The sequence below is a fragment of the Mustela lutreola genome, chromosome 14 (genome assembly GCF_030435805.1).
Source record: "Mustela lutreola isolate mMusLut2 chromosome 14, mMusLut2.pri, whole genome shotgun sequence".
Taxonomy (NCBI): Eukaryota; Metazoa; Chordata; class Mammalia; order Carnivora; family Mustelidae; genus Mustela; species Mustela lutreola.
The window spans coordinates 46,996,602-47,012,595 of record NC_081303.1 but is presented as its reverse complement, the minus strand read 5'-3'; the positions used below and the strand labels follow the sequence as shown (position 1 = coordinate 47,012,595).

The 15,994-nt window shown below is 54.7% G+C and overlaps 1 protein-coding gene across 2 annotated transcripts in view; it reads left to right on the top strand.

Annotated features, from left to right (window-relative positions):
- CACNA1S (calcium voltage-gated channel subunit alpha1 S) overlaps positions 1-10,714 on the top strand; it is a 67,880-nt gene extending 57,166 nt beyond the window's left edge. The window contains exons 32-44 of one of the 2 annotated variants that reach the window (XM_059146380.1): positions 331-422; positions 1,153-1,312; positions 2,230-2,357; positions 3,358-3,454; positions 3,783-3,885; positions 4,832-4,933; positions 5,233-5,357; positions 6,509-6,637; positions 7,427-7,662; positions 8,916-9,001; positions 9,589-9,680; positions 9,841-10,032; positions 10,157-10,714. In XM_059146380.1, coding sequence (XP_059002363.1) covers positions 331-422; positions 1,153-1,312; positions 2,230-2,357; positions 3,358-3,454; positions 3,783-3,885; positions 4,832-4,933; positions 5,233-5,357; positions 6,509-6,637; positions 7,427-7,662; positions 8,916-9,001; positions 9,589-9,680; positions 9,841-10,032; positions 10,157-10,408 — 1,794 coding nt within the window. In that variant the 3' untranslated portion in view covers positions 10,409-10,714. The remainder of the gene's footprint in view (positions 1-330; positions 423-1,152; positions 1,313-2,229; positions 2,358-3,357; positions 3,455-3,782; positions 3,886-4,831; positions 4,934-5,232; positions 5,358-6,508; positions 6,638-7,426; positions 7,663-8,915; positions 9,002-9,588; positions 9,681-9,840; positions 10,033-10,156) is intronic. The other variant, XM_059146381.1, reaches the window with a different exon arrangement.
- Positions 10,715-15,994: the final 5,280 nt, after the last annotated feature.

Genomic DNA, 15,994 nt, shown 5'->3' with positions numbered 1-15,994 from the left:
AGGGGCCACCTGAGGAGGGAATCCGGTGTCTCAGTCTACCCCCCTGCGAACGCTGGCCCCCCATTCCCCACATGGAGTCCCTAAGTTGGCTTGTGCTGGGAAAACATGGTCCTCTCTCCCGCTTCCCTTTGGCTCCGTGGCAAGAACTTCTCCCAATCTTGAAAATAATCCGATTAATCTGGCTTCAGGTCTGCTGTGGCTTGTGCTGAAGGGGATTTGGAGGAGATAGGGGTGAAGGTGGGGAGTAATGAGGTGGGAGAGGCCAGCAGGGCCTGGGCTGAGGGGAGGCTGCCATCTAGGTCACAGGTGGGGGCCTTTTGTGATTTGCAGATGTTTGGTAAGATCGCCATGGTGGACGGGACCCAGATAAACCGCAACAACAACTTCCAGACCTTCCCGCAAGCTGTGCTGCTGCTCTTCAGGTGTGAGGCTCCCGCTGCCCCGTACCCCTACCTCCCCATCCCCACCCCTGCCCTTGGCTTTTGCTTTGCTCTACTCTAACCCCTAGGCAGGCCCTGGTCTTCCTGGCCCAGGGCCCTGTGCTCTGACGAGATGAGGCTCTCCTAACCTGGTCTTGAAATGTTTAATCCTTTTAGAAGTCAGCTCTGCTGCCCATTGCATGACCCATGCCATTTTAAAAATCCATTTTGAACAAATGGCCCCACATGCTCATTTTGCACTGGACCTCCAAAATGACGTAGCTGGTCTTGAGTGGGACCTCATCCCAGTGCAGCAGGAGACAGAGGCCAAATGTCCCTACACGGGAGTGGTGGGGCCTCAGTGCCCTGTGACCTTGCCCCACCTCGGTCAGCACGGGGTCAGCATGGCACTCTCCCTTGCGGTCCCCGCCAGCAACTTGAATCATGGATTGACTTTGCCTCTGCAGCCAAGAGACCCCTTTTCTTTAGTTTAGCTCCTGCTCATAGTACCCCATAAGGAGCAGTGGAGCCCTAGCACAGAGGGGAAACTGAGGTCCGCCTCGCACTGAGCTACTTGGTGAACCTAGGGGTCTAAACTGCCTCTTTTGGTGATGCGGGGGCGAGAGGGAAGCCCCAGTCTGCCCACCTGTCCACACCCTGCACCCCCCAGGCTTCTGGCCTCCTGAGGGGCCGCCCACGAGCAGACAGGCCAATGGGACCCCATCTCTTCCAGGTGTGCAACAGGCGAGGCATGGCAGGAGATCCTGCTGGCCTGCAGCTACGGCAAGTTGTGCGACCCCGAGTCAGATTATGCCCCGGGTGAGGAGTACACGTGTGGCACCAACTTCGCCTACTACTACTTCATCAGCTTCTACATGCTCTGTGCCTTCCTGGTGAGATGCCCGGAGACGAGCCTACCCTCCCCTTCCCCGGCAGCTTCTGTCCATTCGGGGACATAAGACACAGGAGACTCTGGTTAGATGGCCCCTTGTTCCACTCAGCCTGGGGGGAACTTGATTTTCTGAGTGCTTTATCATGTCCAGAGGGGTTGCTAAAAAGTTTTACCCTTTTTGGTTAGCAATTAGTGATCAAAAGAACTTAAAGGGGTTCTGTCCTGCATAGATAGGGGCCCCCAATAAAGCCACTTGGCCTCCCTATTCCTGTGAAGAGAAAGTTGCCCTATGGCTGAAGCTCTGGAAACAGGGTCCCATAGGTGGCCTTATGGGGCTAGAAACTGTGCAGATTGTTCTGGAAACCCAGGTCTGCTGTCTGTTCATGTGGAAGGTGAAGAGCCAGCGCCGTCCGTGGGCTGTCGTTCCTTCACTCTTTCTTCTTTCCTATATTCAGTCCAAAACTGTTGTATGAGCGTCCTGGGCTCAGTGCAGAGGGTAGAAACATGCTAAGACCCAGTCTGGCCCTGAAGGAGCTCCCTGGGTACCGGGGAACCCATGTGGGAGCAAGTCTTGCCGTTCAAAGGGACGGTCACGATACACAGCCAAGGCAGGAGCAGTAATAGGGCATGGTCCGGTGAGGACACCGACGGGGTCATCTCTCTGGGCTGGGGGCAAGTGGCTGAGATCGGAGGAGCTTGAGCTGGGCTTTTAAGGATGAGCACAAAGACCCCCATCTGAGGACACTACCCGTGCGGGAGCACAAGGGTGTGACACGGGTTGCTCATGTCGGGGAGGTAGGTCATTCCGAAGGTCTGCAAGGAAGGACCCCCTTACCCACTGGACGCCCCCCAGCCCTCACCCCTCCCCCCATTATCACCTGCCTTTCCAGGTGGGAACCCTCTCTTCTCCCCTTACAGATCATCAACCTCTTTGTTGCTGTCATCATGGACAACTTTGACTACCTCACGCGGGACTGGTCCATTCTGGGCCCTCATCACCTGGATGAGTTCAAGGCCATTTGGGCAGAGTATGACCCAGAGGCTAAGTGAGTCCTATCTGTAGGCTCTGGGTGGGGCCATCCCTCAGCTGTCCCCCCTTCCATCCTAGACCTCGTCCTGCTGTCCCTGCAGGGAGTCACTCTCCCGTTTTATAAGAATGAGTGGCCTCCCTCTCCCTTCATTATCTGATGTTCCAGATCAGAAAATTGGAGTTTCTTAGGGTTGGAAGGGATCCCACGACCTCCCAGGACAGAAAACCCCTTGACTTTATCGAGAAATGGTCATCCAGCTTTTGCTTGGACACATCCAGGAGCAAGGAACTCAGTGCCTCAGCAGGCCCTGGCTAGGCAGAGTTGTAGTCCCAGGACCAACAGCATCCTAGCGTCATTAAAATGCAGAGCTCTGGCGCCCTGCCCCGCTACCAGGCCAAATTACTGAATCAGAACCCTCAATTATTAGCCTCATCCTCAGGGCGTTTGTGTGCTTGTTAACCCTTGGGAAGTACTACTGCTTTACATTCTTTCTAGAAAGATAAGAAGCTCATATTTGACCAATGTTGCCCCGGCGTCAGGCCCTGTGCTAACCACTGCAAGCCTCTTCTCATTTAATCCTTACCACAACAACCTGTGACACAGCTCTCCAGCTCTCTACAAGTCTCGGGAAGCGGGCTTCCACCTCCAGTGATCCACACCCTCTACATCTGTTAATATAACCCAAGAGCCCCCAGTCAGCTCAAACAGAGCCCAAGGAAAGCTCTGCCATGGTACAAATGAAGTCCAGGTTCCAGACCTGGAGATCCCACATCTGAGGGTATTCTGTTCTCAAAAGGACATCTGCCCCCCAACAAAGAACAGCCCATTCCTGGTGGTGGGCAATAGTGAACCCAAACTTGTTTCTTCTTTAAAGAGGGAGCACAGCTTCTACTTCCTTGGACAATAGGAAGCATTGCCCTGTGGCCTGGCTCTCTTGCCCTTGGTCCCTTGTCTGAGCAGGGAGGGAGCTTCTGGGTGGGGCTGCAGGGAGACAAGTCCATGTGTCCTCCTGCAGGGGCAGAATCAAACACCTGGATGTGGTGACCCTGTTGAGACGGATCCAGCCCCCTCTGGGCTTTGGGAAGTTCTGTCCCCACCGGGTGGCCTGTAAGGTAACCAGCGCTGCTAGGGAGGGGTGGCCTCCAGGAAAGAAAGAGGCTCAGGCACCTTGGGACAGGGAAGCTGGTGAGGGTGGGCCTGATTGGATGAGTCATTTCACAGCAGCCATCTCCTGCATCCCCAAGTTCCTCCCTGAGGACCTCTGGTCTCAGCAGTGTCCCCCCAACTCATCTTTCCATTCCCTTGTGAAGGGTGTCCTGAATCACCCACACCCCCAGCCTTCATGATCCCCCCTCCCCCGGTCCACAGACCAGGCTGGAATGACCTGCCACGCCTGGCCTGGTCCCAGCTCGGCAGTCAGCCACTGCCCTCCCCTCACAGCGGCTGGTGGGCATGAACATGCCCTTGAACAGCGATGGCACGGTCACCTTCAACGCCACCCTCTTTGCCCTGGTCCGCACGGCACTCAAGATCAAGACGGAAGGTGAGGGCTTTCTGGCGTGCGGCCCCCCTCCCTTCTCTCAGAGGATGAGTTTTCTGGTGCAGATTCTGCCAGATTGTCAGAGCTAAAAGTTGGAGCGAAGAGCCATGCGGAAAAGTAGGAGGAGGACCCCTGACTATGACCACAACATTCTCATGCCTTTCAGGGCTTAGATAGAGCTCGAAAATTCTCTACAGGCCAAGGTCACTAAGATCTATTCCCACGAAGCTATGTCTGATCAGGGCCAGAGAAATGGCAGTGTTAGCACAGAGGGGAGGGCCACCTGAGGTTTGGCTCTGGGCAGGAGCAGAGGAGCTCCTCAGGTCGCAGTGGGTGGGCAGTCCACACTCAGCTCCACTAACCCCACAGGTTCCCCCCAAACTCCACCAGGAAGGCAGACATGGAGGGAGGTGGGAAAGGAGTCGGGGTGGGGAAGCTTGGTATTATTCCTGAGCCCTCTCTTAGGGCTCAGCTCTATCAGATCCATCCCCCAAGGGCATCAGAACCTCTGTCAGCATCTAGGACAGCCCCAGGGAACGTTTCCTCGGAGGGCAAGAAGAGGAGGGCCAAGAGTCAAGAATTGGAGAAAGGAAGTTAGGGCAGCAGGAAGGCTGCGGGGGTCTTTGGAAAGACCACAGGGCATGGGGATTTGGGGGGATTTTCCAGGGAAAAGGGAAAAGAGTAGGAGACGTCAGACAGCTTTCAAAGGCAGCCCCTTTGACCACTGGAAGGTAAGGCTTGTGGGGAGTAAATACATGACGCAAGGTTTGGGCTGCCCCAGGGGGACGGTGATGTCTTCCCACCATGCCCGGTACTCAGCCCAGTAGCTGCCAAAACCAATCAAACAACCAAACGAACAAACAAACAAAACCTCAGCCAACATTTGTTGAGTGAGGTGTTCGGAACCCTAACCCTAACCCTAACTGCCTCTGCCTGTCCCTTGCCCCAGGTAACTTTGAGCAGGCCAATGAGGAGCTGAGGGCCATCATCAAGAAGATCTGGAAGAGAACCAGCATGAAGCTCCTGGACCAGGTCATTCCTCCAATAGGAGGTGTGTGCTGCTTTGAGAGACCAGAGTCCAGAAGCAGCTGAGGAAAGGGGACAAGGGACTTCTCCAGGAAGCCCTGTGAGAATCTGAAAATGGCCCAGACACTTTGTAAATACCTTGGATAGACCCCGTGGTGGCCATCAGGACCGGTGCTAGACTTAGGATGGGAATTGTCCACTGTCCAAGTCAGCAAGGAGAGGCATGTCCTGAATGGCCCGGTCCTGGCTACCCCTGGCTCCCACTCTGAACCTGGTTCAGATTCTTACCCACCTTCAGGACATCCCTTTTTGGCTCCTCTGCAGATGATGAGGTGACTGTGGGGAAGTTCTACGCCACGTTTCTGATCCAGGAGCACTTCCGGAAGTTCATGAAGCGCCAGGAAGAGTATTATGGGTATCGGCCTAAGAAGGACACCATACAGATCCAGGTAAGGCCAACCTGAAGTCCCAGGGACTCCAGTGAGCCAAGTCTCCAGACTCCAGCTCCCTCTTCATGTCCTTGAGGGCCAGTGATAGAGGCCCAGAGGGAAGGATGATGGGACCAAAAGAAATGGGATTTTTTTCAAAAGAGAGATTTGAGTGCTTAAAATGATCCGCTGGTAGGCAAAGAAATTTAAAACTTTGTTTCATCTCATCTGTTTTTTATTTCTATTTTTTGGTGTTAACCAGACACACAATTTACAAATTCAAAAATATGCATGCCTTTGGGCCGTGTGCTCGAAAACATTTCAATTGCAATTTTTACTTTAAAACAATTTCAAAATTTTAGAAGTTGCATGTACAACGGTACAACTTTTTTCCTGAACCATTTGAGAGTAATTCCCAACATAATGTTCCATCAACCCAGAACGTTTTCACATGCAGCAAGGGCATTCTCCGTAATTCTCCTACATAATCACAATGTAACCACTAGAATCAGGAAATTAACACTGAGACTTTATGATCATCAAATCCTCGGGCCTCATGCCAATTTCACCAGTTGTCCCAGTGATGTCCTTTATAGTAAAAGGATCCACTTCAGAATTGTACACAGCATTTAGTTTCTATATCTCTTTAGACTCTTCTACCCAGAACAGTTCCCTGGTCTTTCCTTGACTGACCTTGACACTTTGGAAGATTGCCAGGATATCCTTCAGTTTGAGTTCACTTGTTTTTTCATGATCGGGTTAAGACACACTGATCCTGGACAGGAATGTCACAGAAATGATGCTGTGTTCTCGTTGCAAGCTATCAGATGATACCAATCTTGGTTCATCCCATTGCTTTGATCAACTCAAAAAATGGTATGAATGATATGTTCATTCAAAAGAGATCATTTGTCTCGGAGATTGTACTGGTAAAAAGATTTTTCCACCTAGAGGCCTGGGAGGGTATGAAATCACCCATGAGGTTACGAGAAGACTCCTTGGGAACCATTAGGATTTGGGCCAGCGGTCAGAGCAGGGCCTCCTGGAGCCCTGGGATGTTGAATGTCCAGGAGACAGTGTGGATGGAGTTGGGGCTAGAAATGAGCGAGGCCATGGGAAGCAGTCTGGTCTCTCTCACTAGGCTGGAGGGGTCACTGAGCTTCTGTCCCCAGGCTGGACTGCGGACCATTGAGGAAGAGGCCGCTCCAGAGATCCGCCGTACTATCTCAGGAGACCTGACGGCAGAAGAGGAGCTGGAGAGAGCCATGGTGGAGGCTGCGATGGAGGAAGGGATATTCCGGGTAAGTGAAGACTGTGGCCACCCCATCTGTTCTAGGCATGGGGAGCAGCAACATCCCATAGCGACGAGGGCCAGGAGCCCCACCATATGGGAGGGGAATTTGGAAGGTGAAGGCACCCACAGCCCACATCTCTTGGGACTCAGAATCCTACTGGACCCAACCTACTGAAGTTGTCAAATATGACACATACTCTTTTAGTTTCCTCTACCAAACCTCACTCCTGTCCTCACCTCCCCAAGAGCCCTAGTTGACGTTCATCTCTTCGAATCCCTTCATTCTCAAATGGGGTGCCTACTTGTTTCCAGTTACACTGGTCCTCAATCCTTAGCCCTCTAGAATTTTTTATGACACTATAGAATTAAAAGGTTCTTAATGACCACCTAGTTAAAACTTTTTGGGTTATTCCTGAGGAAATCGTGACCCAAAGAGATGATATGGGATAGCCAATATCACTTCAGCAAGTTAGTTTTAGACATAGGACTAGAAGCAGTTCTCCAGACTCCCAATCCAGTGCTCTTTCCATGACAATGTATTTCCCCATCTGGATGTCTGTGTCTCCTACATAGTTCCTTAGGTGTGTCCTGTCTACCCCCATTTAATTGAAAACTCTCTGAAGAGGGAGATCATGAGCTCTTCTCTGCCCTCACAGCCCAGCCCATCCTCCTCTGGCCTTACAGGATTTGTCTTCCAATGCCACCACTTGTTCCCAGGATGGCAGTCCCCATGCACTCTCAGCTCCCATCCCCCCATCACGGCTCTCAGCCCTTACGCTCTTCTCCTTGACCCTAGAGGACTGGAGGCCTCTTTGGACAGGTGGACAACTTCCTGGAAAGGACCAACTCCCTGCCCCCTGTCATGGCCAACCAGAGACCCCTCCAGTTTGCTGAGATAGAGATGGAAGAGCTGGAATCACCTGTCTTCTTGGAGGATTTCCCTCAAGATCCACGCACCAACCCTCTGGCTCATGCCAATACCAACAATGCCAACGCCAACATTGCCTATGGCAACAGCAACCATAGCAACAGGCAGGTGTTTTCAAAGTAGTGGCAGCAACTGCCAGCTTTGGATGTAGGGGTCCTGGGATAGGGCTGGGAAGACATATTTAGTGGGTTCCAGGTCCTTTAGGAGGAGGACATCCTGAAATGTATAGATTGTCTTTTGCTTGCCTCTGTGTCCGTGGGATCCCACTCCACCTTAAAGCAAGAGGCTGTCCTGGGCTGCGGAGACTCCTCTGGCCAGCAGAGGGCAGCATTGGCACAAATGCCCTGTGGTTCCTTCATTCTGTCCTCTGGTCTAAGGTCTAAGGAGCTGCGACCTCTGGAACATAGCAGGTTAGGAAGAGAGAGAGTTACTACAAAAAGCTGCAGAAAATTAAAGTTAAACTGTTGGATTTAGGTTCTGGGAGATGTCATTGCTAAGTGGGTCTTCTCTCTCCCACCCTGAGCTGCAGACTAAATATAATAGACAATTACGTAAGTGTCACGAAAAACAGCAGGATGAGGGGGAGAGCTTCTCGGAAATCGTCACCTGTGGGCTGAGGTCCAGGCAGAGCTTCTGTTCTAGGTAGGGGGACCTGGCAAGGCTATCACACACCGTCAGAAATAGGCAGGAGAGGGCAGATGCCCGTTGAGCAGCTACTCCTGCCGGGGCTAGGGCTGCCTACACCCCCTTCCATTCAAAGCCCCACAGGCCCGGAAGTGCGCCTGGGCCACCATGTTGCTGGCTGTTCCGGGGCTACAGAAGCATGAGACCTGGGCCTTGACCTGAAAGGACTGTAGTCTCCCTGAAACATGTGTCCTGTGTGCCCTGAGAATGCAGGTGTCTTGATCACCAGGGGCCGGAAAGGCCTAGAACAGAGCTAAGCAATGTTTCTCAGCCTCCATGTGCCAGCCTCCACTCCCCCATTGTCTCTCGGCCTTCCAAAATGGCGGAGCCCGGGGCCTCAGGACACAGCCACTACTAGTTGATCCAGTGTGCCACCAAGGTTGAGAACCAGTGTCCTAGAGGGTGTGAGGCTGGGGCTGCGCCTCAAAAGATGAACAGAATGTGGAAAGGGTAGAAGAACGGCATCTCTTGGGCAAAGGAGAGGAGGTGGGGACGCATTTGGCTTCTTTCTCTTAGCTGGCCAGGACTGGCCGGCCAGAGAGCGGTGTGAGCCCCAGCCTTGGAGTCAGGACACCACCAGTGATGGGGTCCAGATCCTGAGGGGCCACGGAGGGGCGGGATGGCGGGAGGACCAGCAGCCTGCTCTCACTCAGCAGCCTTGCTTCCATTTCAGCCTCCACTATGAAAGGGAGTTCCCTGAAGAGACAGAGACGCCTGCTGCCAGAGGAGGAGCCTTTGGTCAACCCCGAAGGGTCCTGGGTCAGTCTTATCTGGGTGCCCTAGAAGCTGAGCAATCTGCCAGAGAGGGCTGGGGAGCCTGGCTCTCTCCTTACACTAGGGGGATCTGGCTGGGAGCCTGTCGCTATGGGAGCCAGCTGGGCCTGGGGTGGACGAGCTGTCAGCTCCCCATCCGGGTGGGGGAGAAGGGTGCCAAGTAGGTAACTGAGCGAGGTGGGAAGGGGACAGGCCAGGAAACTCACACCCTCGGTACTCATACACATACACACACTTTTACATGCAAACACACATGGAAACACCAAAGAAGATCTTGGCCAGATCTACTCAAACTCTGGCCCTGATCCCTCCCCCTTCTCAAACCCACAAGGACAGAGACCAGGGCAGGTAGAGGAGCAAGGGGACAACACAGGGTCCTACCCAGCCTGGACTTGGTTGGATCTTAGCATGTGTACCCCCCCACATACACACACACAGGACACCCTCCACAGCCCCAGGGCTCTCAGGGAGCTCTCAGGGTCTGGCCGCCTGGCTGAGCAGAGCTCCCCTGACTCCGGGGCCCTGGCAGGAGTCAGCAGCCCCTCTTGCTCTTGGTCTGTCTTGCCCCACAGGACCCCACAGCAAATCCTGTGTGGAAAAGCTAAAAGAACAGCTGACCCAGAGAGAAACCCCCAAATCCCAAGCATCTCCTGCCCCTTGCCAGGTAATGGGGCAGAGGCCTGGGAAGAAACTCTATACAGAGGAGGGGGGGCCACCATTATTTGCCCATTAATAACAGAAAGGGTCGGCCTCCTGGGTCCTTCCCTCTCTGTGGGTCTTGGCTGAGGCTCCCTCGGAAGAGCTGAAGTTTCACCGGATCCCAGGGGCTCCAGCATCCCCATTGGGGTTTCTGCTGTTTGCACTTGGAACAGCGTGCCAGCGCCGAGCCTCCCCTGCCTGAGGAGAGGAGGAGGCCCAGCCCGGTGTCTCCGCCCGAGCAAGCATCCCACAGCAGTAGGACCAAGGACAGTAGATCCCAGTGCCAGACTCCAGCGACAGCCCAGCTGATTCAAGAGGTGAGGTGGCGGCGGGCCCAGAGCAGTGGGCAACATTCAGGGGTGGCCCTGGGCTGGCCAAAAGAGGCAGACCCCTGAGGCAGCGCCCCAGGAGAACCCACCCGGCCTTCTGTCCTCCCTGCAGGCTCTGGTTCGAGGTGGCCTGGACACCTTGGCGGCTGATGCTAACTTTGTCATGGCGACCGGCCAGGCCCTGGCAGATGCCTGCCAGATGGCACCAGAGGACATGGAGGTGGCAGCCACAGAACTGCTGAAAAGACAAGAGTCCCCAGAGGGCCTGGCCAGGGCCCGGGGACGCTGGAGCCTCAGGTCCTCGCTGGGCAGCCTTGATCAGCATCAGGGCTCCCAGGAGACCCTGATCCCCCCCAGGCTGTGAAGACCCTCACAGCATGGGCTTAGAGCTAGCATCCCCCATGGTTGGGGCAGAGAAGGCTTAGCCCCCTGCAGAGACTCCCCTCTCTCTCTCTGAATCTCAGAGGATTGGCTGAGTAGGGGTAGTCAGGAACCACTGAAAAAAGATCAGAAAGAAGTTGACTGACGGGCTGTCCTTCTCACCAGCAAAAGGCACGTTTGGATGGAGCTTCCAACGTCATTCAAATAGACCCACCAGTGCCGGTGTCTGGCTGGCAGAAGGCCACTCCCGCCAGCAGGACATTAAAGTCTCAGGCCTATGACATTGGCACCTGGCGCCTGCTTGTCTCCTTTTCTGGAAACATTTCTTTCTCTTCTCCTCACTCTTCCCTCTTCCCCGTTCCATTTCGCAGGAACCCCGCTCAAGGGCTTGGGAGCTTGGGCCTGGGAGGACAGAGTCCCCAGAGGGCCTGGCTAGGGCCTGGGGACGCTGGAGCCTCAGGTCCTTGCGGGGCAGCCTCTGGCTGCAGAGCTGTGGTCCCAGGCTATCTCAGCGCTCCTCCCCTCTCACCTCAACCCCAGTGGCCTCCCCCACACCTCCCCTCAACAGCCTGGTGTCCTCCTCTGCAGAGAAGCAGGCCACCACAGGGTCCCTCCCCCAGCTCCTCTCACCAAGCTGAGGGACTTGTCTGCCTTTGGCTCTTGCTCCCCTCCCTCCCCCCCTGACCCCGTGGAAGCCTGGAATCTCCTCCAGCCGACTCCTGGGATTCTTCCCCAGCCCGGCTCCCATCTCCCCCTCACCCCCTCCTCCCTCTGTCTGTAGGCCACATTCGAAATGTTTCCATCTTAACAACATGTCCTTGCTGCTGTTCTGGTTATCTATATGAGGTCGGTTGGGCTATCTGTCTATCTGTCTGTCTGTCTAGTGCATTCCTGAAAACCGGAGTTCTTACCTGGGTTGTCTCCTCCTCCACATTTTCATTCCTAGCTCCCATTTCTCATCCCCCATGCAGCCTGACTGCTGCCCATCAGTCACCAGTATCTCCTACATCCTTGTTGCCAATCTAGGGGGCCCAAGCCTTTACCTTCCTTGATTTCTAGGCAGTGTTAGGAACAACTTACCTCTCTCTCCTTCCTGACATGCCTATACCCCTGGATCTCCCAAATTTCCTCCTACCCTTCAAGTGCTCCAACCCCACGCCTCCCTGCGAGCTCTCACCAGGCCCACCTACCTCTCTGGTGGGGGATGGATCCCTCAGGGCTCTGTGTTCTGGATCCTTCTTTCCACTTGGGAAGTGTCCCTGGATGCTCTCAGCGACTCGCATTTCAGCTGATTCCCAATTCCATACGTCTAGAGCGTCCCACATCCTTCTCCCCAACAACTCATGTATGTCCTACCTGTGCCCAAAGCGCATCGTGTCCAAACTCAGTCTTGCTGTCCTTTCTCCAGAGGCTGCAGCTACTCCGGTGTTGCTGATCTCAAGGAAACCTACCCTGTTCAATCCAGAAGCCCGCGTGTGGTCTGGGCTTCCAGCTTGCCCCCACAGACTGTCTGTCTTTGTGTCCACAGTGACTTCCCTGATATGTTCAATCAACGATTCATGCTTCTTCTTTTTTCTTTAAGATCTTTATTTTTTTGAGAGAGAGAGAGTGCATGGGGGTGGGGGTGCTGCGGAGGGAATGGGATGGAGGGAAAGGGAGAAGCAGGCTCCCCGCTGAGCAGGGAGCCCAACGTGGGGCTTGATCCCAAGACCCTGAGATCATGAGCTGAGCTGAAGGCAGACGTTTAACCATCTGAGCCACCCGGGCAGCCCCATTTCTTGCTGCTTCTATTGCAAGAGCCTCTAGCCTGCCATCTTGGCCTCCTCTCTTCTCTTTCCCACCCACCCCGTCTGTCTCTGATCTTTCTAAAAGAAGAAACTGTTATCTTATTTCTTTGCTTAAAAGCCTTAAAGGCACCCCCAAATCCTCAGAATATCATGCAAACCCTTGCCTCTGCTTACAGGCCTCCCCTGGGCCCCTGCCCTGCCTCCTGCTCTCCTGCAGACCCGCCAGGGGCGCTGCCCTCACCTCTGAGATTCACCATGCCTTCATCTCTGGAAAACCATAGGAAGCCTCAGCCCCAGGGATCCCTCCCTAGTCGTCTTTCAGTTCTCAGCTTTGCTATTGCTTCCTGCAGAAAGCTTTCCCCGAACGACCTTCTGAAGCCTGGCCCAGAAATATGGCACCTGTCCCCCCTACCCCCAGTACAGCAGGGGTTCATAACTGCTGGTTTACTGTTACCCTAGCCAAAGCAGGTCCACTTTGTTTGAAGTTACGCCCCCAAAGCTGAGCACTTTTCAACCCAGACCAGTGGCTCCATAACTGTGAATAAATGCAGGACAAGGGCAAGAAGCACGGACGCTTCCCTCCACCCTCTGCCTGCCCTGCGTCCCCCACCTGGGCTCTGTAGCCTCCTCCAACTTGGCTGTCTGTCCAGGCCCAGGGGAGGCAGGCAGGAGGCGCTCTGCCTCCAGGGGCAACGAGCAAGTGGCACTTCACCTCAGCCCTACACACACACACACACACACACACACACACACACACGCACACACGCATGCACGCGCTCGAATAACTGCCAGGCTGCTCCCATAAAGCCCTAAAGGAACAGTATGGAAGGAGGAGGGCTGAGGCGGGAGCAAAGGGAACAGGCTGGTGTGGGGGGGAGACAGGACCCTCTACTCAGCAGGACTGTCAGAGACAGCATGCCCTTAGGGGCTGGTGGGGCCACCTTCTGTCACTTTGGGGGGGGCACAGACCAGAGGCAGTGTCTGCTGGACCCTGTCTTCTCCTTGCTGATTGCCTGCAGACTTGGAGCCCAGCTGCTGGGTGCGGGGTCTGCCAAAAGGGGCGGAGGTGCAGCTGGCGGGAGGGGACGGGCACAAAGCCTCATGCCAGCCGTGGAGACTAGCAGAGCCCTCCCATCTGGAAGGTGTGAAGCTCAGAGGGACGGTCTCTGGAAAGCCAGTGGGGGGGTGGGGGGCGCCCCCCCCCCCACTCCAATGTATCTTCAGAGTAGGGAGGAGCTCCGGGGCCCTGCTCTCCGGGTGTGAGTGTGCTGGTGTGGAGGTCAGGCTCTCCATGGGGCTGAGTGATGCTTAAAGGAAACAGACAGGTACTCTGAGCGCCCTGTTTCAGAGCCTCGACGAGGAAGCCAGACGCATTTGAACCTGAATCCCCTTCTCCTACCTTCATGCAGTGGTGTCAGGCAGTTCACACAGCCCTCTTAAGCTTCTGCCCCTCCGTCCGTAAAATGGGACTAATCCCTACTTCCAGGGTGCTGGAAGGTACAACAGTGACCAGGTAAAGACCTGCTTGGTAAGAAGCTGTTGCTTTCTGTTCGATGCTGGCTAGTGAGAGAGCCAGACCCTTAAGCTGGGGCGGGGGGGGGGGGGGAGACACTGAGCTCGGGGGCGTCCAGGACCTCTTAGGGAAGGCCGGGCCACGTGACTGTCAGACCAGGGATCTCTGGATCCTGCCGCATCCCCCACGGGCCCTGCCAGCTCCCAGGACAGCCTGGGGATGGAGAGGCCAGCTCCTGCCTCCGGAAAAGCCACTATGGAAGGCATTGCCAACCCAGAGCTGACCTTGACCCCCATTTTCCTGGCATCTGGTCCCAATAACGTGTCACTCCTGCCGTGGGGCTGACAGCTTGTGGAGCCAGGTGACTCTCAAACTGTGTGACGCCTTTCATTACGGCATTTATCACCTGACAGTGAAAGTCGGAGTATTACGGCATTTATTACCTTGCAGTGACACTCGGAGTTCATAGTTTGTTTTTTCTACTGAGAGTTCCTCAAGGACAGTGAGTTTCTTTTTCAAGTTTGTATCCCCAGCAAGGAGCAAAGGAAGGAAGGGAGGAAGGAAGCAGGGGAGGGAGGGACAGATGAGCAGGGTGGGGGGAACAACAGCACAGTCACCGGCTAAATGACATGTATTAGATTGGATTGTTTGAAATTGTTGATATTCGGTCCCTTTTGTCTATGAAACAGCAATTTTATCATCCCTGACCTACTGTAATGAGGACGGTTGCCTCCCCGTCCAGGGGGACCCAAGTAACAGCACTGCCTTTTGCGGGGAGCAGAGACCCCACCTTTGGCTTTGGGGCAGTTGAGACAAATCGGTCTGGATAAGGGCTCACTGAGGTGGGTGTCCCCATGTGGGACTGTTCTCGGGCAGCGCGCAGACCGAGGTTGATGGGGCAGGGAGCGCTGGGGGCTTTCAGCACTTTGCATTGCTGAGATGTCCCCCCTGAGAGGGGAGGTGAGGGTTCACCATAACCACCACAAGGAGGCATCTGTAGGTGGGCGCCCAGCAGCCCTGTGCCAGCCACTATCGGAGGTCGACTATCTCTCCAGGTACCCCCACGTCTGGCCTTCTGCTCTTGGGAGTTTGACCTCCCCCGCCCCCGCCCCCAGGCCTGGGCCTCCCATCTCCTCCTCATTCTCCCTGGCCAGCCCTAGGGCCACTGGTCAGCCTAGGGCGGGGAAGGGTGGGGGTCAGGGGAGACAGATTACAGCCTCTCCCTCTGAGTTCATTCTAATTTGGGTTATGACTTCAAACTCTTCTTTGGATCCTCCAACTCAGTTTGGGAAGTTCAAGAGGAAGAAAAAGTTCTTTTCATGCTCTTTGCATCCACCCCAGTCCTGGCTAATTCTCCTCACAGCAAAGTGTCTTCTCTGTCAGCTGGACAAGCTTCAGGAAGCATATGGGTGGGGGAGAGGACACAGAGTAATTTTTTCAAGAGATTATGTCATCTCAGGCCAGTGCAGGCTGTCATGGTCAAAGGGCCTTTGAAATTCTCCTAAAATCATCCCATGAGATTCAGTGTGTACACACACACACACACACATACACACACACACAGAGCCCGGGGTGCCGGCATTCATCACGGTCCCATGAAATTCGCGACCTGGTATATTTTTGTAAAGGCTCACTTCAGAGGTTAATCCTGTGTGATCTCCCCCACCACCTCCCTCCAGGTCTCCAACACCCACCCCCATCTCCTCCTATATTTAAAGTGTTAAATGTTTGTTTGCTGGCAATTTGCTCTGCAGGGTCTGGCTGAAGGAAATATCTATTAAAACCCGAGGCAATGCTACAACCATGGGGACTGGAAATCACTAGCTCCTAGGCAGGGTGGGGCTTGTTTGGCAACTTAAGCAGAGGGAAGGAGCTTATGAGGGTGGCATCTGAAGCAAGGGGAAGTGGCTTCTCTGGGGTCCTGGCTAGGACTGCCCCGGAGGTCCCCTCCTCGCCACTAGGTTTGGGACGGGGGTTCTGCCTCCTCCTCCGTCCTTCCTTGGCACCATCTGTTTTCCCCACTCTCTCTTTGGCTTTCCCTCCTTGGCCCCCTGCTTGCCCTTTTTGTATCTGCTTCCCCCACTGTGTGCTTTCTAACTCCCCGCCACTGTCCCTTCTGGGGGAAGGGGGCCCTCCATGAGCCCATAGGCCACCTCGGGCAGGGCAGAGGGCTCAAATGTCCTTCAGGTGAACAGGACTGTAGTTCATTGGCCCCCAGACCCAGTTACCAGCTGCTCTGCTCCCCAATTGAGGAGCAAAGAAATTAGAG